Raw genomic sequence first — 23366 nt, 5'->3', positions numbered from 1 at the left:
TCTAATCACTTTCTTTGGATCTGAGATGTTGTTGGTCAAACAGAAGCTTTTCCAAATGTGGATCGTTCTGCCAGCCTTCTCTGAACATCTCTATCACTCTGCTCATCTCTCTTCCTAGGGAGGGGAAGGAGTGGTCTCTCTATTCAAGATGTTGGCAAAGCTGGCGTTTCAACACAGTGGAATGGGATCCTTTGATCTTCTTCTCTTGTCTTAGTGAAAACGATCACCCTGTGATTTTTTTCTTCTCTCGCATCGGCAATGTGTTGCTAACAGTGGATGAGATGCAGACAGCAGAATTTTGGCAGCTGACAGGTTGCAGATTTTCTGGGGGCTTTCCATCAGTGTGTGGGGAGGTTTTCCCACTCTTGTGAGCTGAGGTTGATGTTGAGAGAATGTCACCAGTGTTCAGGTCTCCCTCCTGCTTCCCTGTGATAGAAGTGCATAAGGGAGCACTACACACTGTCCAGCGTTTTTGAAGGTTTTGGAGAACATCAGTAATTTTTTTCCATCCCCCGAAACTGTTGATAATGTTAAGCGACAATGACTCTTAAAAACAATTCTCCTGTTCTGAAAGTGTTTCTTTTTCTGAAGAAGCAACCAGTGATGCTACAGGTAAGTGGATATGTTTGAGATATTTTATATATGGTCTTTTGTTCCTGTTCAGTCGTGGTGTCTTCATGTTGCATTGACCCAGGGTTGCCTGAATTGAAATGCCTGTAGGTTCAGAGCAGCAAAGCACCGCTGCCGGCTCTCGTTCTTCTGTGCTGCTTCCAGGCACAGTGTGAGTGGGTGGCAGCAAGGACAGATGGAGGAGGGACCTTAATGTGTTTCGAGGAGTAGATGTGTTGGGAGTCAAGGGGACATTCTCAATGAAAATGCCGTGGTATTACCTTGTTGGCTTTTGTTTGGTGCGTGACACATGGATCATGCTAATGAGTGAGAGGTATTCCGTGGGGACTGATGCCCCTGGGTGCAGAGGTTGTTGCCGTGTTGTTCCTGCGGTGCCTGCCTGCCTGAAAGGGGAAGCAAGAGCTTGCTGTTCAGTGTGCAGGTGGAAAATGAGGCCAGAAGAACAGCTCTTCATCAAGGTACATGAAGAGTGCCTGGGAGCCGTGTTTGCCCCGTGCTTTTTCAGCGTTCGTGGAGGATTGGTGTGCTGGGCTGTGATGGGTTTGAGTTCCCGAATGAGAAACTCCCCTGTGTTATTTGGACTCTTTGGAGGCTGTTTTATTGGACGTCCAAGTATATGGAGCTTGGGCTTGTGTTTCCAAAGGTGGTGGATCCTGTTCTGACGTAGCAGAGCTGTTCTTTGCCGTATGATTGCCCTGCTGTGTTATTTGCTGGGTCCTTGAGAGGATGGGAGGCAGAAGAGTACGGCCTTCATCCTGAAGGGAGGGGAAGTTGCAGGTGCATGGACTGTAGGAAAGCAGGAAGGTTGTTCCCCATCCCAATGGAAGGCGGAAGGGGAGAGGAATGAGAGCTCTTGCCAAAGGGCATGTCTGGCGTCATGGCCAGCGTGGTGGAGCTATTTTAAAAACATTTTGGTAAAGGAAACAGAGAACAGAAAAGACAAGGCTGGAAGCAGAAGAGAAGGGGAGGCAAAGACAGGGTGCAGCAGAGAAGAAGGAAAAAGGCAGAGATAAAGGGAGAGAGGAAGGAAGAGAGGAAAGAAGAGAGAAAAGAAAGGAAGAAGGAAAGAGAAACGAGGAGCAAAAAAAAATAAGGAAAGGAAGGAATTGTTTGCAAGGAAGAAAGGAAGAAGGAAGGAAGAGATGATTGAGGAGATTACCAGCATGTACCGATGTTGAATGGAGTTGAGGAACTCAGCATCCTTGGTACTGAGGGTCACTCTGCAAAGGTTGATGAAGAGTGGTGAGGAAGCGAATGAGAGCACATGCCAAGAGACATGTCCGTCCTTCATTGCGAGCGTGGTGTAGAGATTTGGAAAACATTTTGGTAAAGGAAAAAAAAAAAAAGAGACAAGAATGGGAACAGAAGAGGAGGGGAGGCAAAGATGGGACAGAGAAGAGAAGGAAAGAGAAGACATAAGGTAAGAGAACAAGAGAAGAGAGAAAGGGAGAGAAAAAGAATAGCAGAAAGAAAGGAAAAAGAAAGGAAGGACTCTATGCAAGTGAAAAGCAATCCAGCAAGAAAGAAAGAAAGAAGAGAAAGAGAGACAAGAAGAGCCGATAGAGGAGAGGACCGGCACGCACCGACGTTACCTCTAGACGCTGACGGGAGCTGGTCCCTAAGAGCCTCCGCCTTGGTTAGAGTACCGCGCTGCGGCGCTGATCCCCCGTAATTAGCGTTGATGCCCCGTAATTACCACTGATTGCTCTATCTTTGATGGTGTCCGCCGCGGCGCCGGAGGCGAGTGTCGAGCTGCCAGCGGGGGTAAAGAATAGAAGGATGGAAAGAGAAGGGAAAGGGGAGTAAAGAATCGGGGGCGGCAGGGCATGAATGAAAAGGAGAAGGAAGAGAAGAAAGAAAAGGAAGAGAAGAAAGAGAAGGAGGAAACAGAAGAGAAGAAAGAAGATATAAAATAGAAAGAAAAGAAGAAGGAGAGAAACGCATAAAAAGGGATAAATGAAGGAAGAAAGAAAGAGGAAGAAGGAAAGAGCCAACAAGCAAGAGGAGGGGAGAAAAAGGAGAAGGGCAGAAGGAGAGGCGAGAGGAGGTGAGCAGGACGGGGCCGGGGACGCGGGCGGTGTCGGGGAGCGTGCGAGGCGGCGGAGCAGCACACGGTGTCGCTGCAGGCTCAGAAACGGCGGCGGAGCGGCGAGGCGGCTCCGCCCCGGTGCGGCGGAGAGCCCGGCTGTGAGCGCGGGGGGGCGGCGCGGGGCGGGCAGGAGAGCCGGAGCGTGCGTGCGGGCGGCGGCGGGGAGCCGTGCGGGGCCCGGGCGGGCGGCGTGGGCCATGGGCGTGTGTTGGGGGCCCGTGGTGCGGGTGCTGGTGCTGCAGGCGGCGTGGGCGCTGGGCGGCGGGCAGGTGCGGTACTCGGTGGCGGAGGAGGGCAAGGCCGGCACGGTGGTGGGCCGTCTGGCGCACGACCTGGGCCTGGAGGCGGGCGAGGCGGAGGCGCGTGGTCTGCGGCTGGTGGCGCAGGGCCGGCGGGCGAGCGTGGAGGTGAGCGGGGCGCTGGTGGTGAGCTCGCGGCTGGACCGGGAGGAGCTGTGCGGGAAGAGCGCGCCGTGCGCCCTGCGGCTGGAGGTGCTGCTGGAGCGGCCGCTGCGCGTCTTCCACGTGGAGCTGGAGGTCACCGACATCAACGACAACGCCCCGCTCTTCCCCGCCGCCCGCAAAAACCTCAGCATCGCGGAATCGTCGCTGCCGGGGTCTCGGTTCCCGCTGGAGGGCGCATCGGACGCAGATGTTGGAGCCAACGCGCAGCTCTCCTATACACTCAGCCCCAGCGAGCACTTTACGCTGGATGTTAAATCCTCTGATGTAATCAAGAAACCTGTGTTCTTGGTACTCGCGAAACCTCTGGACCGCGAGACGCTGCCTGTGCACCGGTTGGTGGTGACGGCGAGTGACGGGGGCCAGCCGTCGCTGACGGGCACGATGGAGCTGGTGATCTCGGTGCTGGATGCGAACGACAACGCGCCCCAGTTCAACCAGTCGGTGTATAAAGTGCAGCTGCCGGAGAGCGCTGCAGAGGGGACGCTGGTGGTGCGGGTGAACGCCACGGATCTGGACGAGGGTCTCAATAAGGAGTTTTCTTACAGCATCGTGGGTTCGGTTCCTCTTGATAACACAGATCTTTTCGCTATTGATCCGAACACGGGCGAGATCAGACTGACGGGCGCCCTGGACTTTGAAGACGCCCGTTTACACGAGTTGCAAATCGAAGCGAGAGATAAGGGGACGCCCCCGCTGTCGGGTCACTGCAGCGTGGAGCTGGAGGTGTTGGACGTGAACGACAACGCGCCGGAGGTGTGGGTGACGTCGCTGTCGGTGCCGGTGGCGGAGGACGCGTCGGTGGGGACGGTGGTGGCGCTGCTAAGCGTGCGGGACCGGGACTCGGGGGCGAACGGGCGGGTGCGGTGCGCGCTGTGGCCGGCGGCGCCGTTCGGGCTGGTGGCGACGTTGCAGGGCTCGTACTCGCTGGTGCTGCGGGAGGCGCTGGACCGGGAGCGGGTGTCGGAGTACGAGGTGGAGGTGCGGGCGGAGGACGGCGGGGCGCCGGCGCTGCGCGGGAGGCTTGCGGTGCGCGTGCCGGTGTCGGACGTGAACGACAACGCGCCGGCGTTCGCGCAGGCCGTGTACACGGTGCTGGCGCGGGAGAACAACGCGGCGGGCGCGGAGCTGGCGCGGGTGTGGGCGCGGGACCCGGACGAGGCGGGCAACGGGCGCGTGAGGTACTCGGTGTGGGAGGGCGGCGCGGGGGGCGCGTGGGCGGTGGGGGGGTGGCGTTCGGGGGCGGTGTCGAGCTACGTGTCGGTGGACGCGGAGAGCGGGCGTGTGTGGGCGCTGCGTGCGCTGGACTACGAGGAGGTGCAGGTGGTGCAGTTCGAGGTGCGTGCGGTGGACGCGGGGGAGCCGCCGCTGTGCGGCAACGCGACGGTGCAGCTGTTCGTGGTGGACGAGAACGACAACGCGCCGGCGCTGCTGCCGGGCGCGGGCGGCGTGGGGGGTGGCGGGGCGTCGGGGTGGTCGTCGTCGGGTCCGGAGTCGGGGGCGTTGTGGGCGTGGGCGGCGTGGGGGGCGCCGGCGGGGCAGGTGGTGGCGAAGATCCGTGCGGTGGACGCGGACTCGGGCTACAACGCGTGGCTGCGCTACGAGCTGTGGGAGCCGCGGGGCAAGGGCCCGTTCCGCGTGGGGCTGTACAGCGGCGAGGTGAGCACGGCGCGGGCGCTGGAGGAGGCGGACGGCCCGCGGCAGAGGCTGGTGATCGTGGTGCGGGACCACGGGGAGCCGTCGCGCTCGGCCACGGCCACGCTGAGCGTGTCGCTGGTGGAGGGCGCCGAGGCAGCGCTGGCGGCCGCGGGCTCGTCGTCGTCGGGGCCGGGGCTGCGGGCGGCGGAGGGCGGCGCGGGGGCGTCGTCGTGGACGAACGTGTGGCTGGTGGTGGCGATCTGCGCGGTGTCGAGCGTGTTCGTGGTGGCGGTGGTGCTGTACGGGGCGTGGCGGTGGGCGCCGCGGGCGGGCGTGCTGTCGGGGCCCGGGCCGGCGACGCTGGTGTGCGCCAGCGAAGTGGGGAGCTGGTCGTACTCGCAGCGCCAGAGCCGGAGCCTGTGCGTGGCGGACGGCGCGGGCAAGAGCGACCTGATGGTTTTCAGCCCCAACTTGCCGCCGCCGCCGCCCGGCCCCGCGGCGAAGGAGACGCAGCCGGAGCCGCCCGCTCTCCTGGACACGGTCAGTGGCCCTCCCTCTCTCGCCTCTCCCCTATTCCCCCTGCTCGCCCTTCGTTCTCGCCTGCTCCCCTGGGGAGGTGCTTGTAGGAGCCGGGCCCCGCCCGCGGGGCGTGAGGTCGGTGGGTGTTTGGCCGGTGATAACTCGCTGACTGCTGACTGCAGTGGTCCTTGTGTTTTCCTCTTCTGCAAGCTCTTTTACTGCTGCAGGTTTTTTTATGCTACTTTCTCCTTTTCCTACGGCACGGAATTGCTTGGAGCCGTTCTGCAGCCATGTTCCATAGCGTCGCGATCTCAATCTAATATCTTCACGTGATCATTTACTTCTTTATTTCTAGCTGTGGTGTGATCGGGTAGGCTGCTGTTTTCTGTAGCACCTCGTATCTTTTTGTAGAGAGATGGGGAGATTGAGAGCCTAAGTTGGGATGTAAAGGATGTGTGGAAATGTCCAGTCCAAACTTGTCCTGAATGGCAGACATGTGGAAGTCAGGTGGTTTTTGCCGTGGTGTTGTCCAATCTAGGTTTTCATTGTTCATGGTACTTGTGCTTTGAAGACCTGTGTCGTATCGCCTTTCAGTCTTTTATTTTATAACGCAAGGAAATGTTCCTCAAACAGAAGCTGCTCTAAATCTTTAGTTATCCTGGGGGGCTCCTCTGAAACTCCTACTGGCCTTCTCTCTTCTTCTTACCGTGTTAAGAAGGGGAGAATCTCTACAAAATATTCAAAGTGTTCGCAAACCTTGTATTTCTGCAAAGTTGGATGAAATGCATTGTTTTCTTCCGGGCTCTCATATGTCGAACCATTTTGATTGGCACTGAGAATGGAACTGATATATCCATGTCACTGTCTTCTCTATGCCAAAGAGATAATTTCTGACCCTTAAATCGGTGTTTCAGAGTCAGTCGCAGTCTCTGTTAAGTCACATTTTTTTCCTCATCTGCTCAGTTTTGTGGTGTCCTGCATGGAAAATCTTTTGCCATTTTCCCACGGGGGTCTTCAGGGTCATCAACTCTTTCTGCAGTTCTTCTCAGCAGATCTGTATTTTAACTCTGCTCCGTGGGGTGATATCTGCTTAAACCTTTGTTACATCGCTTTCCACAGCTTGTTGAGATCCCTTGGTGAGCTATTAAATGTCACAGTTCCTGGCAAATATCTCTGCCCGACTGCAGTGTTGACCTTATTATCCTGCTTAAGTGACGAGGTTTGGTTTTCGTACAATGTGTGTAGTTAATCACAACTCTAAGTGCCTCTTTCAGCCTTCTTTCATGTTGTATGGAGTGTCTTCATTTGTGTACGTTTTCCTGTCTTGCAAGTAGGGCAGTTTTCATTAACTTTTTGCTTTTGGTTGCTGCGAAGTGCTGGTTTCCAGTCTTTTCTTAATCAGAAGTCTGTCCTCCTTTTTGATTCTCCTCTCAAACAGACATCGTGCAAGGTGACCACAGTTGGTACTCCAGGTTCTTCTCTGTTCACCTTGCATGGCATATGTTAGTTTGTGAAGTACTACAGAATTACTATGGACGTGGAAAAGATAGTGGAAGCATTTCACGTTGTCCCTTTCTAAGTATGATGTAAATGTACTAATACAAAGTACTTAATGGCAGAAGAGCACGAACCAAGGTAGGTGTGAAAAACGTGCAGCTATAGTGCTACGTTAGGCAAAATGTATTGCTAGAGAACTTGTTTTTGGTGGGCAAATATATTTGTAGAAACACCTCAGCTATGGTTCTTGACTCTGCTAGTTCCATGTACCCTGCAGTGGTGGGCTTTGTATTTCCTATCTTTTTTTTTTTTTTTTTCCATCTTGAGAATATTTTTAAAAATAAACTGTTATTTTGTGTCTCATTGAGTGTGTGCCTTACGATGATCCTGTGAATATGAACTGGGATGACACTTGAAACTCCTGATTCCCCTGCAGACAGCGTGGTTTAGCTTGCCTTTCTCAGGAGATGTGTCAATAATTGTGAGCGAGAGCCATGCTGCCAAATACTGTTGACTGCTTCATTTCAGGATTTGTGCCCCTTGCCACCACTGTGGTTCACTGTCTCGTAGTCTCTTCAGGTGAGGTTTACCTTGAGAGAATGCCATGAAACTTCAGGTTTAATTTCTGCTTCCACCTTCATAGAAGTGGATACAGAAACACTGGCACTACAGCAGGGATTTGAGAGACTGGACAAAACCTGTTTGCTTTTCCACCCCTGCCTCCCTGAAATTGTGAACAGCGATCCTTGAACTCGGCCCTGACAATGGAGACCTGGAAATAAATCAAGGCAACTGTTAGTATAGCAGCAGGTGTAATTAAAGATGACCTATCGACAGACCTACCTGGATACTTTCAGCATTTGGTATCTTCATTTTGCTTTGACCTCCTGTTGCATTGTTGATGCTTCTGAAGTAGAACCAGCAACTCACTAGCATGTGAAATCGGGTGTTCTGTGTTGCTCCCTGGCCTGTGTGGTGGGGCAGCAGCAGTGTCCGTAGCCGTGTAGAGAAGGGGCCCAGATGTGTTTATGTCAGTGGATGAAGTAGGAGCCTGGGAACATGTTGTAGGACGAACTGTACCTTGCCAGAGCAGTGGTACAACCCTTTAGTGTTGTCTTCAGTTATGTGATGGGTGGATGACTGTACCGTATCCTGCAGCGGCACATCTCCATCAGTCATGGGCACGTTGTTTCGCTGTGCTGTGAGTGCCAACCTGCCTAAAAAGGTAAGAAAGAACTTGTCATTCCTTGTGCAGCAACAAGAGGGGAATAAAACTTAAAGCAAATACTTTACCGATACAGATGAAGACTACTAGAGAGCTCAGGTTCCCTGAGCTATTCCACCCTTCCGAGAGGATTTGTGCTGTGTGGGTTATGTTTAGACTGACATACAGAGTTAGGGAGTTGATGATGCAGTTGAAAGTCTTTGGAATTTATATGCCTTGATGGTTTCTGAGGTTGGACCTGGACTTCAAAAGGCAAAACCATTCTGTTGTGGACAGACACAGGTATTCTTTGTAATGTGATGGCCTCCATCTGTTATTTACTGTATGAAAACCAACGAGACTGTGAGGGATTGCTCAGCTACAGCACTGTCACAAAGCCACGGAAAAGCAATTTCTGCTTGTTTTTAGCGTTGCTGCACTAGACACAAATAAATTCCATGTGAATCTATTTCTTCTGGAGACCTGAGTACTTTCCATAGATGGAAGATCAAGGATACAGTCTTCTTCTGAAGAGGAAACAGCTGAACTCTCTTTGCAAAGAAATAAATAAATGAGGAAATTGAGTTATGCCTCCTTAGCAACGGGTAGGGAAGACAAAGTCAGCAGATCAGAAGTGGGGTAGGTTCTTTTCAGTGAAGACCTTCCCAGGTGTGATGACTGGGTTAATGTAAGCGTTTAGGAAACATTTTGGCAAGTACGTATCAATTAAAGTGCCTTTAGGGAAGAAGAGAAGAGGAAGAGAAGAGGAAGGGGAAGAGAAAGAGGAAGAGAAGAAGAAGAGACGAGGAAGAGAAGGCAAGACAAAAGGAGAGAAAAGAGGGGAAGAGAAGAGAGAAAGAGAAGAGAGGAAAGAGAAGAGTGAGAGAAGAGAAAAGAGCAGAAGAGGAGAGAGAAGAGAGACGAGGAAGAGAAGGTAAAAGAAGAGGAGAGAAGAAAAGGGAAGAGAAGAGAAAGGAGAGGAGAGAACCACCTATTATCGTTTTGACGAAGGGAAATGTTCCGGAGGGAAGCCGCGGAGCTGGTCGGCCGAGCGGGCGGAGCCACGGCCCGTCCTTCCGGGAGCGGAGCGCCGTTGCCCGCGGCGGGAGGAGGCTGCGGGGTGGAGGAGCCGCGGTCGGACACCAGGTGCCGCTGTTGGCCGCGAAGGCACCGGGAATCCGCTGGAGGGCGGCGGCTCCTCCCCGAGCCGCTGTCACGGCTTCTGTCAGCGGCGGGAGGCAGGATGCGGCGGGCTGGGGCGGCGGAGCGCGGAGAGGCGCCGTGCGCCTGCCGGGGAGCCCTTAAGGCGGGGATCCAGGCGGCGGCGGGGAGCCGTGCGGGGCCCGGGCGGGCGGCGTGGGCCATGGGCGTGTGTTGGGGGCCCGTGGTGCGGGTGCTGGTGCTGCAGGCGGCGTGGGCGCTGGGCGGCGGACAGGTGCGGTACTCGGTGGCGGAGGAAGGCAAGGCCGGCACGGTGGTGGGCCGTCTGGCGCACGACCTGGGCATGGAGGCGGGCGAGGCGGAGGCGCGTGGTCTGCGGCTGGTGGCGCAGGGCCGGCGGGCGAGCGTGGAGGTGAGCGGGGCGAGCGGGGCGCTGGTGGTGAGCTCGCGGCTGGACCGGGAGGAGCTGTGCGGGAAGAGCGCGCCGTGCGCCCTGCGGCTGGAGGTGCTGCTGGAGCGGCCGCTGCGCGTCTTCCACGTGGAGCTGGAGGTCACCGACATCAATGACAACGCCCCGCTCTTCCGTGTGAACGAGGAAGCCTTTACCATCGCGGAACTGTCGCTGCCGGGGTCTCGGTTCCCGCTGGAGGGCGCGTCGGACGCAGATGTGGGAGCCAACGCGCAGCTCTCCTATACCCTCAGCCCCAGCGAGCACTTCAGACTTGATCATCAGGGGAAAAATGACCAGACTGAGTCTTTGGGTCTTGTTTTAACGAAATCTCTGGACCGCGAGACGCTGCCTGTGCACCGGTTGGTGGTGACGGCGAGTGACGGGGGCCGGCCGTCGCTGACGGGCACGATGGAGCTGGTGATCTCGGTGCTGGATGCAAATGACAACGCGCCCCAGTTCAACCAGTCGGTGTATAAAGTGGAAGTCTTGGAGGGTTCAGATGTCGGAACTCTGTTAATCACGCTCAGTGCTACGGATTTGGACGAAGGGATCAATAGTGATATAATATATTTATTTAGTAGGCATGTCACTGCAGAAGTTAAAGAAATGTTCACTATCGACAAAAACAAAGGAGAAATCAGACTTCGAGGGAAATTAGACTACGAAGAAATGGACAGTTACGAGATTACAATTGAAGCAAGAGACAAAGGCTCCCCTCCGTTAGCGGGCCACTGCAAGGTGGTGGTGGAGGTGTTGGACGTGAACGACAACGCGCCGGAGGTGTGGGTGACGTCGCTGTCGGTGCCGGTGGCCGAGGACGCGTCGGTGGGGACGGTGGTGGCGCTGCTGAGCGTGCGGGACCGGGACTCGGGGGCGAACGGGCGGGTGCGGTGTGCGCTGTGGCCGGCGGCGCCGTTCGGGCTGGTGGCGACGTTGTCGGGCTCGTACTCGCTGGTGCTGCGGGAGGCGCTGGACCGGGAGCGGGTGTCGGAGTACGAGGTGGAGGTGCGGGCGGAGGACGGCGGGGCGCCGGCGCTGCGCGGGAGGCTTGCGGTGCGCGTGCCGGTGTCGGACGTGAACGACAACGCGCCGGCGTTCGCGCAGGCCGTGTACACGGTGCTGGCGCGGGAGAACAACGCGGCGGGCGCGGAGCTGGCGCGGGTGTGGGCGCGGGACCCGGACGAGGGGAGCAACGGGCGCGTGAGGTACTCGGTGTGGGAGGGCGGCGCGGGGGGCGCGTGGGCGGTGGGGGGGTGGCGTTCGGGGGCGGCGTCGAGCTACGTGTCGGTGGACGCGGAGAGCGGGCGTGTGTGGGCGCTGCGTGCGCTGGACTACGAGGAGGTGCAGGTGGTGCAGTTCGAGGTGCGTGCGGTGGACGCGGGGGAGCCGCCGCTGTGCGGCAACGCGACGGTGCAGCTGTTCGTGGTGGACGAGAACGACAACGCGCCGGCGCTGCTGCCGGGCGCGGGCGGCGTGGGGGGTGTCGGGGCGTCGGGGTGGTCGGGTCCGGAGTCGGGGGCGTTGTGGGCGTGGGCGGCGTGGGGGGCGCCGGCGGGGCAGGTGGTGGCGAAGATCCGCGCGGTGGACGCGGACTCGGGCTACAACGCGTGGCTGCGCTACGAGCTGTGGGAGCCGCGGGGCAAGGGCCCGTTCCGCGTGGGGCTGTACAGCGGCGAGGTGAGCACGGCGCGGGCGCTGGAGGAGGCGGACGGCCCGCGGCAGAGGCTGGTGATCGTGGTGCGGGACCACGGGGAGCCGTCGCGCTCGGCCACGGCCACGCTGAGCGTGTCGCTGGTGGAGGGCGCCGAGGCGGCGCTGGCGGCCGCGGGCTCGTCGTGGTCGGGGCCGGGTCTGCGGGCGGCGGCGGGCGCGGAGGGCGGCGCGTTGGGTTCGTCGTCGTCGTCGTGGACGAACGTGTGGCTGGTGGTGGCGATCTGCGCGGTGTCGAGCGTGTTCGTGGTGGCGGTGGTGCTGTACGGGGCGTGGCGGTGGGCGCCGCGGGCGGGCGTGCTGTCGGGGCCCGGGCCGGCGACGCTGGTGTGCGCCAGCGAAGTGGGGAGCTGGTCGTACTCGCAGCGCCAGAGCCGGAGCCTGTGCGTGGCGGACGGCGCGGGCAAGAGCGACCTGATGGTTTTCAGCCCCAACTTGCCGCCGCCGCCGCCCGGCCCCGCTGCAGAAAACGGTTCTGCTGGGAAGGGGCCGTCTCTCTCCCCCTTTGCTTCAGGTGTGGTGAGTGTATTCGCAAATACGTGTTTTTTTTTTTTTTTTTCTCTTGCGTATTTCTTTTTACCTCTTACATGTAAGAGGTCACCTATGTATTAAAACTCCTTTTCTGTGGTAATAATTCTACGATGCCTTGTATTGCTGTTGGATGTAGCCATAGTGATCCGCGTTAGAGATTTGTGTTTGCCTTTTGATATATCATTGTTTGACTACCTGAATACCTAGCAAAATTTCTATGTCTTCTTTTCTTTTTTTTTTTTTTTTTCTTCGCGTAGGACTTTATGGTTAAAGGTTTTCTGAGTGTTGTAAGGTTCCCCCTCCCCGCTTTTTGGCGTCAAATGGCAGTAAGTAGGTGTTAGCGGATCTTTTATTTCCCTGTTTTAGCGTCTTTCAACGCGTGAAAACACCCGGGAGGTGCCCAGGCGTTTGGTAACTCCCTCAGGATGACTGTAATTAGGGTACTAGTTATCTTTGAAACCAGGTGTGGTTACGCTTGATTTGATGAATATTGTGTTCATGTGCGTCAAAGACCGTTAGAGGATTTTATTGATTCAGAAGCTCGCTGGTTGGTGGGTTTCGCCAATCTTAAGAAGCTGAAATCCGTGAAGTGGCAGTTGTGGGGTGGAGTGAGGGGATGAAACGTTCGTGGAGGTCGTGAGTACTGTTCTGACTCTGGAAGTCCAGTGGAAATGTGGGGGGAAAGTGGAATGAAACACAGGATGTTTTATGAATAAGCTGAGAACTGTTTGAGGGAGAGTGGTGCTCCCTGGCCTTACTGCACCTCTCCCTGTGACCTGGTCCCCCTTTTTCATCGTGTTGCGGCCTCTGTTCTACCCCATCCACCCCAGAAAAGTGCTGTGGAAAGTAGAGTTGGAAATTGTTCAGATGGTGGGAGTCGAGAGAGGGAGGAAGAGGGGTTAAGGGAAAAGTAGAAAGGAGAACTTCTATATGCAATATCGAATAGTCTAGAGATGGTAGGTTGCAAACTTTTGGTTCTCCCAGCAGTAGAGCAGAAAAAGCTGGGAAACACAAGTTCAGCCAGAGAAAAGTTTTCGATACTGGTTTCCACATTGATTTTGCTGTGTGGAGAGTGATTGCTTAATTACCTGTTTGTTTTAACACTGTTATCGGAGCAGCTGATCTTGGCCATGCACTAACGGCGCTGAATCGACTCTGTTCTCATCGAGACCAGCTCCAAAGCACTCTTGGAGATGAGAGATTATGATCATGTTTAGGGCTCCTTGTTCGATGTTAGAAACCGGGTACAGCTTCTACAGGGAAAAGCGAATATCTCTTACGTTCGATTTTTATAGTGTGAAACGAAGTCTGTATGGCTACCCGGGTAGTAAAACCAAGCAGTTCTTTGATATCATTCTTTTTTTGTGTGTGTGTTACGTGTTCTATTTGCCAAAGACACGCGTTTGGATAACTACTATAGTTTTGCGGCAAAGTGGTACCTGTATCGCGGTATATTTCTTTTGGCGACGTATATTTTGTTGGGTTTTGTAGTAATAGAAGTGCTTTACGCGAAGGGCGTCGAATAAAAAAAATAAAATCGCAGATCGCTGGTTCCAAATTGACAAGAATGGTGCTTACAGGAGTACCGAAATCCAGTAAAGTAAGTTGAAAACTTCATATCGGTCTTGACAAAATTCGTAGGAGTGGGTTATCTCCCGCTGATCCATAGAAAAATGTGAGCGTGTTCTCCGAATTCCTCTTTCCTTTCTGTATCTATTTGAGATCCCTTAATAAGGGCTTTACTTTTAAGTTCTTTGTGTATTTGCTGAGGACTGTGTTTCTAGTCTCCTTTGATCATGTCAGATAATTGATGTACTTAAGGGGAGTGGGTCATTAGCTCTTAAGTATGCGTGAACTACCTTTGCCGGTGAGTAGCAAGGCTTATGCCAGAGCTGTAGAGCTGTCGCGTTCTTTCCTTAATTCACATGGATGTGATAGAGGACAGGGACAGCAAACCGCGGTCTCCTGAAGGAGAATCTTCTGGTGAAGTTTATAAGAAGGTTTAACTAATTCTGTAGAAGAGGATGGAAAAACACAGCACTTGCTCACACGTGTGGGAAGCCACTCGTTTCCTTGGGCTGTGATTAAGGGCGATGTGGAGTCTCTTGATGATGATCATTTGGGGCAGGGGAGGCTTTGGCTTCCGTGCGGGTCTCTTGGTTTCTCTGACTGCGGTAATGAAGATCTAAACGGGATTTATTATAGACGTACACTGCCAGGAAGTATTAGAGTATTTCTTTTAGAAACATAAAGCAATCTTAACTTTAGAAACAGAGTTCGTGGATGCTTTTACTTCGTAGCGTCGTCTGGGCAGGAGTCGCTAACAGAAGGCACTAGAATATCCAGTCAGTGTCTTGAATAAAAGAGAACATTCTCGCGCAGGGCTGTCAGTCGCTGTAAGCCCAAGCTCTCATTCCCGTCTCATGTTATTTTGGAGAATGTTGCTGATGAGCAGCGATGTTATGAGGCACAACGCGATCGTGGCAGCCGGGTGCGCTGTGGAGCGCTTCCGCGGGCGGCTCTAGGGGCGGGAGAGGCGGCGGAGCCGCGGCTGTAGCGCTGCGGTGGCCGGAGGCTGCTCTGGAGCCTCAGAACTGGGGATTTTACAGGCAGGGAAATGCCCGGCACGGCTGCCGGAGGAGTCGTGAGAGACGCCGGGTGTTCGGCTCGGAGCTGCTCTGCTGCAGGAACGGGACTGGTTCCCCGTACCCGCTGCCGCTGATGTCCCCCCCTCCCCGGCAGCTTGCGCGAAGCCCGGTGGTCTCTGACTGGGGGTAAACAGACCAATCTCCGCCCTCGCGTTCTGAATAGCACGTTGAGCCCGCATGTCTGTGGCTTGATGTGGGTAATGAGGATTTTCGTGGGGTTCGCTGAAATCTAGAAATCCTCTGCATGCGAGATTGTTCTCCCGGGCTCCTTGTAGTCATCTCCTCTCCCGCTGGCCCCACGTAGCAGCTGCGAGCTCCCGTGGCTTGTTGAAGGGCATCCTGACATCGCTGCCAGCTCTGCCAGCAGGCACAGCCTGCTTCCGCGGAGACGGGGTCGGAGCTGCGGGAACAGCAGCGGATCAGCCCGGCGCTGCGGGCAGCGGCAGATCTGCTCTGCCCGCTCCCTTCGCCGGGGAAGATGCGGGCTGAGAGTCAGTCAGGGGCGGGGGCTCCCACGGGGGACAGCGCGGGCTGCCCGCCACGGCGGGTGCCGAGCGGGAGGAGCCCGGTGTTTCGGGTCGCTGGGGTATCACCGTCCTTGCGCTCATCTGTGCCCGGAGGAGCCCGCACGCGAAAGGCGGTAGCGGGGTCCCCGCACCTCCCTCGGCAGCTCCACGCGGGCGATTTGGGCTCGGTCCGGGGAGCAGCCCCTGTTTCGGGGACCAGTCTTTCTCAGTCCGTAGGCAAATCCTGTTTACTGTCGGGCTCCCGTCAGTGTACGAGCTATTCACATGCTCCTTCCAGGCGGAGATGAAGGCTGGGGCTGCCGAAGAGGGAGCTCATCCGTTCCCCTCGGAGGAGAAACCGCAGGGCTGTCGCTCCGTCTGCCCCCCGCCCCCCCGAACGGATTCAGCCGCTTCTGCCGTCTCCTGCTGAAGCTCCTTGTCCTAATTTAGCACCATAGAGGCCCCTCGGTTCTGGTGGGCACCGCGGGGATTTTCCCAAGCCTCAGTACCAAGTGGGACCTGTCCTGCAAACCTCCGCCGAAGGCACCGCTTCTGGTGCATCGCCCCGCGGTAACGGCGTCTTAAAATCATCGCTGATGTAATTATGATGTTCAAACACGAGTGGCCCTTCGTGTGGTGCAGCCATGTGCTCCACAGCCCCGAGGTAACCCGGTTTTACTATTCGGCTTTTTTTTTTCTGTCTTTGCTCTCTTAACTGTTTCTTCTGGCCGCTCCCATTGTTCCGAGCACAACGTGCAGGGCTGGACTACTGACGTCTTATTGCCGGAAAAAAGGGGATGATTGACTGAAAATATACGACAGGGTGGGAGAAAGAGTATGTTAAGGGATGCTCGGGGCTCTGAGGCGGTGTAAATGCAGCACTGTGCTGTCGGGCTGTGGAGGAAGCGCTCTGTGAGCACGTCGGGGAGTGGGAGATGATGAGAGGGGTTTGTGTAGCCGTGGGTGAGACCGCGGAGGTCCAGGACCATGCCCTCGGGATGGCCAAAAGTCGAATTCCTTGGCGAGTCGGGTCAAACCGGCTTTAATAATGGATCAAGCCGAGGGAAGGGAATTAGGGAACGGTTCGGAGATGGCAGATTGAAGGCAGGCGTCAGATCAAAGACGAGGGTTTAAAACGGTGGTTCTATTATCTGCTGTGGTACCAAGAAGTGTCTACATTAAAGGTGTTTAATCCGACTGAGGTGCAAATAACGTAATTAGGGTAAACGACTTGAGATGGAGAGGAGACCTCTGAGATCCTGAAAAGAGGAGTTAGGTGCAAGGGCGACCAAACAAGAGTGAGAGGGGAGAAACTGAGTGTAAAGGCACCCTTGGGACCCCCGGGGCACCTGGATGTGGGAGGCTGAGCACAAACGGGCGTGGGACTCTGCCGAGCAGAGCAGTAGCTTCGCACAAAGGGCAAGGCTGGATTTTGCCCCCACGGCACAACGTGTAACTGGTCCTGGATATTTACTATTACTAAGCAGTGGATTTTGTTTGTGAGCCAGAGCTGTCTGCCTGAGCGGTGTGTGGGTCGGGTGCTCATCCAGGCTGGACTGGGAAGGCTGGGTGTTGAGTTGGGGCTGGCAACACATGTGTTCTGGTGAGTGAAGCTGCCTGACTGCTGCGGACATCACTGTCCAGAGTGTGGAAAAAGACAGTAGGACAAAGGATGCCAAAATACTAAAGCAGAGCTGTAAGGTTTAAAAAATGTCAAAAAGAAAGAGAATTGAAGGCAGGTTCCCTTAGAGCCCTGTAGACAAGCATTAGGCAACGCTACAAAATTACAGAGATGTAGCAGAAAGCTGAAGAAGTTATTTCGGGTGGTAAATGAGTGAATTAAATACAAAGTCTGTGTAGGCTGCCAGGTACTTCTCACAAGGTGAGTACATCTGGGAAAGAGGCAAATGTACAATTAATTTGACTGATTTTGGCCATTGTTCGTTAATCGGTTTCTGTTCGCGCTGCTGGTATTTCAGGTACCGGTACCCATAACCACAGCTTGTTATTCTGATATTAAGATTTAAAGAAATTCTGCCTTTGAGTGGGTTTATCTGTTATATTGGGCCCAAAATTCTGGGGTTTCTTCATTGAAAGCCAGTCACAGGCGGGTGAGTAGAGTCTGTTTTCCCTGTGTGTGCAGCTGGGACACCAACGCCCGTCTGCCCCAGCCTTCCCAGGCGGGTGGGTTTGTCTTTGCTGCTGGCCAGTGTTAAGGGCAGTTTATCAGCCTTTCCTGTGACTTTAATAAGTGTTACTGCATCGGGTCAGGGTGTTTATAATGACTCTGCATCACTACAGAGCAGTAAACCCACCAACTTTGTCATATTTTGTAGATGACGTCATATCTTGGCCGAAAAAGAGACTGGGGCAAATTTGGGGTGGAGAGGGGTATCCTAGATGACGGTTTGTGGTGACTAAGTGGGAACTGGGGATTTCTGCAGTTATCAAGAAAAAAAAAAAAAGCCAAGATAAATAGCGTGCCATAAATATTTATGTTGTATACTCTGTGCAATAGTCCATTGGCTAAATTTACATAGTCTGTGAATTAAGGTGGGCGCACACCAGCTCTGCAGCTCTTACACTCACCTCCCCCCACCCCCCCAGGCTCTAACGGGTGCTGTAGCGTCAACGCGGTAGAAGTAAAATGCCACATTCAGGTGCTGCCAGAGGCGCCTGGAGTTAAAAAATCCTAATATCCGCAGATGATTGTGCTTGGGCTGACCGAGGTTTGTCCCGGTGCGGGCAGGATAGGAACCTCACTGGGAAGTTTTGCTGAGTTGTGAGGTTGCAAACAGATGTATCGATTTTTTTTCTTTAATGTACAGCTTTTGGCTGTGCTCCCGATCTTCTCCCTATTTTGAAAGGCTCTGGTACTGTGTGTAATTGAAATATTATTTTTCATTTGCCCGGAAATTCTCAGCTGCATAAAGAAACACAATGAACGCAAAAAGGGTTAAGATCTGTCCTTGTCGCACGTTTATAGCCTCTTGGTTTGATGGATGAGGATCTCATGATAATAAGCTCTCACAGAAGGAAGCTGGAAACCGGAGGGGTTGTCAGGGCTGGAGGCCCATCTGTGTAAGCTGCTGCTGAAGGTCATTCCAGGAAGGTTTTCCAGGAGTGTATTTTGAAATGCTTTCTGCCCTCTCCCACCTGCTTAGAGGGTGGTTGCTATCTATGCCCTTGGGGGTAGAAAGTCGGGGAGCAGAGAGCTTTGATTTAATCATTTTTCCCTCATCATCTGCTGTCTCTGCGTGGTATCAGCTCGTCTCTCCCCACAGTTCCTGGGCATGTCCTAAATGCAGGTCCTCTCTGGAGCCGGTATTTACTTCTCTACAAGTAATTCCGCTGCTGCAGCCTCCCGTTCTCCCCCGCCCACCCGAGCCATCCCCATCCTGCTTCGGCGGCTGGATGGGAGCTCGGATGGGGCTGCGGGTGATCCGACTGGGGACTGTCAGAGGAGAGATCCTTCTCTCCGATAATCCGTGTTAATTTATTGTGCCTAGAAGACGAAGCAGGAAAGAGGCTTTTTCTTTTTTTTTTTTTCTCTTTCCTTTTTTTTTCCCCTTCTTTAAAGTTTAACAGGGACAGAGTCGACTGCCTCTTTTCATCGTGCTCTTAAAACCCCTCAGGGAAGTGTTGTGCTCAGCCGGAGCCTGCCTGGACTGTGCTGACCCGGGTTTAGCCGATGCCTGTCACTTCTCATCCGCGTTCCTCTTCCACCGCGGTGCTCCGACAGCGCGGCCTCTCGCTGCCCCTCCCGCAAGGAGCGGAGGGAGGGCGGGCGGGGGGTCCGCTCTGCATCTCTGCTTCACGGAACATCCACGCCTCGGACACGGGGACCCGTACCCCCGCCCCTCACCGCGGATCTCCGGCGGGGCGTTAAAAGGGGAAAAACCGGGGCGGGGGGGCGGGAAGAAGCGGCCGGCGGCGGGGAGCGCAGCCCCCTCCCCCGGTGGCGCAGGTGTCACCGGGGCCCCTGGGTGGCGCTGCCGCCGCCGCGCGTGTAAGAGCCGCGCGGGGTCCCGCCGCACCGGTCACAGCGAGCGGCGGCGGCGGGCGCAGGGGAGCGGAACGGAGCTGCCGCCTCTCCCCGCAGGGCAGCCGGCAGCGCGGGGCGGGGGGGAGCCACCGCGGAACCGGGGCGCCTCCCGCGAACTTCTCGCCCTGCCGCCGGTGCGCCCCGGTACCCGTTCGCTTTGCGCTGGGGAACTTCTTGGGGGGGGTTTGCTGAAATTCTGGATTATGGTCGTGCTGAGCCGGTCTGCGGGGAGCTGAGCCAGGGGAGGAAGAATGCGGGTCTATTTAATGGTCTTCTGCCTTATTTGCTGCACCGTGGACGGGCAAGTGGTGTATTCGATCGCTGAGGAAGCGGAGCGTGGAGCGTCTGTTGGGAACATAGCGAAGGATTTAGGAATAGATGCAGCTACACTTTCAGCTCGGAAATTTCGCATGATCACCGGTTCAAGTAAGCAATATTTTAATATAAATGCAAGCACGGGGGCTGTGTCTGTTGAGGAGCCCATAGACAGAGAGCAGCTTTGTGAATTAAAGTCTGCCTGTTTTCTGAATTATGAACTCGTGTTAGAAAATCCTCTAGAGCTTTATAGGATGGAATTTAAAGTCTTGGACATAAATGACAACTCTCCCAGCTTTCCCTTAAGTGAATATCATATAAACGTGCCTGAGTTCCTGTCACCTGGGGCACGGTTTACACTCCCCAACGCCCAAGATCTTGATGAAGGAACCAACAGTGTACAGAATTATACTCTGAGCCCTGACGAACATTTCAGTTTGGAAATGCAGACACGAGGGGACGGGAGTAAATATCCTGAATTGGTGCTAAAGAAAGCCTTAGACAGGGAGCAGCAAGCCACTCACAAACTTGTCCTTACAGCCAAAGATGGTGGGGATCCTCCAAAGTCTGGTGATGTCCTGGTCATCGTGACTGTGCTGGATACCAATGACAATGCACCAGAATTTGAGTATTCGGTCTACAGGGCAAGTATCTTGGAAAACTCCACCAGTGGCACTTTGGTAGTGCAAGTGCATGCCACAGACTTGGATGAAGGTCCAAACGGAGAGATCAGGTATTCATTTAGCAATACTACTTCTGCTGATCTACAGCGAATGTTCTTAATTCACCCACTCACTGGGGAGGTGACGGTCAATGGCGTTTTAGCTGTTCAGAGACCTCTCCTCGAGATGCTTATTGAGGCAAGGGATAACGGGGCATTTGGCATGTCCAGTACAGCTAAGCTGCTGGTGGAAATCACTGATGTGAACAATCATGGCCCAGAGATAACAGTTACATCCCTTTCCAGTCCCATTCCTGAGGATGCTGTTCCTGGCACAGTGATAGCTCTGCTGAGTATTATGGATAAGGACCCTGGGGAGAATGGGAAAGTAACCTGCCAGATCCCTGATAACCTTCCCTTCCAGTTAAAGCCTTCACTTGGAAACTACTACAGCCTGGTCACCAGTGGGCTTCTGGACCGAGAGCTGATTAGTGGGTACAACATCACCATTACTGCCACAGACTTGGGCTCTCCACCCATCACCACTCAGAAGGCCCTTTGGGTGCAAATTTCTGACGTGAACGATAACCCCCCTGTCTTCAGTGCTGACACGTTTGATGTGTTTGTGGAGGAGAACAATCCACTTGGTGCTTTTCTCTACCAAATCTCAGCATCTGACCCTGATATAGGGGAGAATGGACGCATCTCTTACACACTCAGGAACTCTACAGTTGCAGGCAGTGCCCTGGCCAGCTTTTTGTCTGTGAGCTTGGCCAATGGGAGCATCTATGCAACACGTGCCTTTGACTTTGAGCAGCTTAGAAGCTTCTATTTCCAAGTGGAAGCCAAGGACAATGGGTCACCAGCCTTGAGTGCTGCCATAACTGTGAATGTTTACATCTCAGACCAGAATGACAATGCCCCAACCATCTTGTACCCCATCAGCCAGAATGGCTCCATAGCCGTGGAAGTTGTGCCCCGCCTGGCTGATGAGGACTACCTGGTGACCAAAGTGGTGGCGGATGATGAGGACAATGCGCAGAACGCCTGGCTGTCCTATCACCTCGCCCACTCCTCTGACTCCACCCTGTTCCGCTTGTCATCGCATTCTGGTGAGCTGCGCACCACGCGCTCCATGCGCTCCACTGATTTCCTCAAGCACAAGGTGGTCGTGGTGGTGCGAGACCACGGGGATCCGCCGCTCTCCTCTACTGTGACGGTGGGCATCCTGCTGGCTGACACCCTGCCCCAGGCACTGCCGGATTTTGATGACAGTGGGGAGCCACCACCACTGCTGAATGCTACAAATATCTACTTGATCGTTTCCCTTGCCTGCGTCTCCTGCATCTTTGCGGCGTTCCTCCTCTTTCTTGCCATCGTGCGGCTGTGCAGCTGTCAGACTTGCTGCTGCAGCTGCTGCTGCCCAGCTGATGAGTATGAAAAGTATCGCTATAGCGTGCACATGCTTCCCAGCTCCCACCTCCCACCAGATGTGCTGGAGATCACTGGTATGGGTAAACTGACTCATACCTACTTGTACAGAGCATCTGTAGGTCTTGGGCCTAGTAACAGCAGCAGCCCAAATGGTGATGCTGGGAACATTCCCAGCGGCTCAAGGTTACAAGTGCCAGGACCCTGCATCCAAGTGCAGCAGGTCCAAAGTGATCGGTTGAGTGCTGTCCTGGTGGTAAGTACTTCTTCCTTTCTCTTTTATTCTCCTAGACATATGGCCTTGTGTCTGCAGTGGGTGCAGAAGAAGGTAGTGAGGGTATTTGCAGGAGAGCAGGCGTCATTTCCTGGCACCTGGAGCAAACTTCAGTGCGTTTTATATCTTTCCTAAAGCCAAGGTCTCTTTGGATGAAACATGGTCATGGGATGACAAAAGATATTTTTCCCATAGGCATTTAGGACCTTCAGACACAACTGAAAGTGTGTAAGTGATGTAAGTGAAAAAACACCTTGCAAGCTGAGCCATTGTCTTCAGATGGCTAAGTAGGGGCATGGTAAGAGTCCATGCAAGGTTCTAATCCATGGGTCATCCTAATCTACGCTGTATGGAGCTTGTGACTTTTTTTTTAATTTATTTTTTTATCCTCCCCCAATTCGTGGGATTTTTTCATTGAGGGGTAAGTAGTTTGCTGAGCCAAGATGCTGGTTTACAATGCCCAAGGTAAACCTATAATGGAGTAGCAGGAATTCAATATCCAGCCCATCTTTTGGAAGTGGAATTTGTAGTGCTCATCTCTCTTTCCAAGCAATCCATAGGTTTTGTGAATCTAAAATAATTCTCTTCTGAGCCTCTGACCAAGCTGGTTTCTTCTCAGGAGTGTGATGGGTGACCGTGCAGGAGAATATATCTTACTTTGATCACTGTGTAGGGCTACAAGGTGGGATATGTCTGCAGGTCTGATCTGCTGGGTGTTGCTGCATCACTTGTCCAAGATTCAGTTTTCTTATAAGCAAAATACACTGGTTGTATTTTTTAATAGGTGCTGTGATTTTTCTTTATATTTTGTGAAGTTCTGAGATGTTTTGCCTGCAGGCAGTCGAATTCCCTTAGGGTGCATATCAGTAACTAACCAGTGTTGGCTCTCTCCAGGCCAGTACTTGGTGGTAAGAGCTATTCCAGATGTTTCTAAGGCAAATATAAGGACCTATGTTAGACAGACATGGTATAATCTGCTTCCTACAGTTGTTTCTATCCTAATTTACACTTACTAGAGACTGTCCTAAGTCTGTAACCATGGTGTTTCTTTTAATTTCTGAAATCACTATTGTACCTTTAAATACATAGAATTGGCCAGCCTCTTTTTGAACCTTGATGTAAGGATAGCTTCAGCGACCTCTTTGGATAATCAAATACATCATATTCAGCTATACAGTATCTGAAGAAGCACTTCCTTCTATAACTCTTAAATTTCCAAGTAGTGATTTTTAGTAAGTTTTCCCTTGTTCTAGAAAAGATTCTTGATTTGCTCTCAATTATGCGATTGGTTTACCATGCCTTCTCTTATTTATCTGTTGACAAGGTGAAATAGGTTTGTGGGTTGTGTTTTTTTTTTCCCCCCTTTCACTCTTTTCTGAACACCTTTTCCACAGAAATCCTACTGACAAGGAATGTTCTTTTCTCAAATATTTGTTATTTGATTTACTCTTGATGGTTTACCTACTATTTAATCAAAGTCACAGTCAGTTTTAAGTTCTGTTCTCTGTAGTGGCAGGGGGTTGTACATGTCGGGGGGCTCTCACTGTGCACAGGAGGGTGCGTGGAATAAATCTTGCAAAAGCAGAAGCGTTAGT

The 23366-nt window shown here is 53.8% G+C and overlaps 2 protein-coding genes and 1 pseudogene across 3 annotated transcripts in view; all 3 read left to right on the top strand.

Annotated features, from left to right (window-relative positions):
* Positions 1 to 2898: 2898 nt before the first annotated feature.
* The window catches only part of LOC137672762 (protocadherin alpha-3-like), a 96506-nt gene continuing 76038 nt past the window's right edge, over positions 2899 to 23366 (top strand). For both annotated transcript variants that reach the window (XM_068417155.1, XM_068417154.1), the window contains exon 1: positions 2899 to 5358. In XM_068417155.1, coding sequence (XP_068273256.1) covers positions 2917 to 5358 — 2442 coding nt within the window. In that variant the 5' untranslated portion in view covers positions 2899 to 2916. The remainder of the gene's footprint in view (positions 5359 to 23366) is intronic.
* On the top strand, positions 9379 to 15475 carry LOC137672720 (protocadherin alpha-6 pseudogene; annotated as a pseudogene).
* The window catches only part of PCDHAC1 (protocadherin alpha subfamily C, 1), a 32822-nt gene continuing 28797 nt past the window's right edge, over positions 19342 to 23366 (top strand). The window contains exon 1 of the mRNA XM_068417120.1: positions 19342 to 21753. Coding sequence (XP_068273221.1) covers positions 19342 to 21753 — 2412 coding nt within the window. The remainder of the gene's footprint in view (positions 21754 to 23366) is intronic.

Source organism: Nyctibius grandis, chromosome 22 (genome assembly GCF_013368605.1).
Source record: "Nyctibius grandis isolate bNycGra1 chromosome 22, bNycGra1.pri, whole genome shotgun sequence".
NCBI lineage: Eukaryota > Metazoa > Chordata > Aves > Nyctibiiformes > Nyctibiidae > Nyctibius > Nyctibius grandis.
The sequence above is the reverse complement of the archived record's forward strand: the minus strand, read 5'-3'. Positions and strand labels throughout refer to the sequence as shown.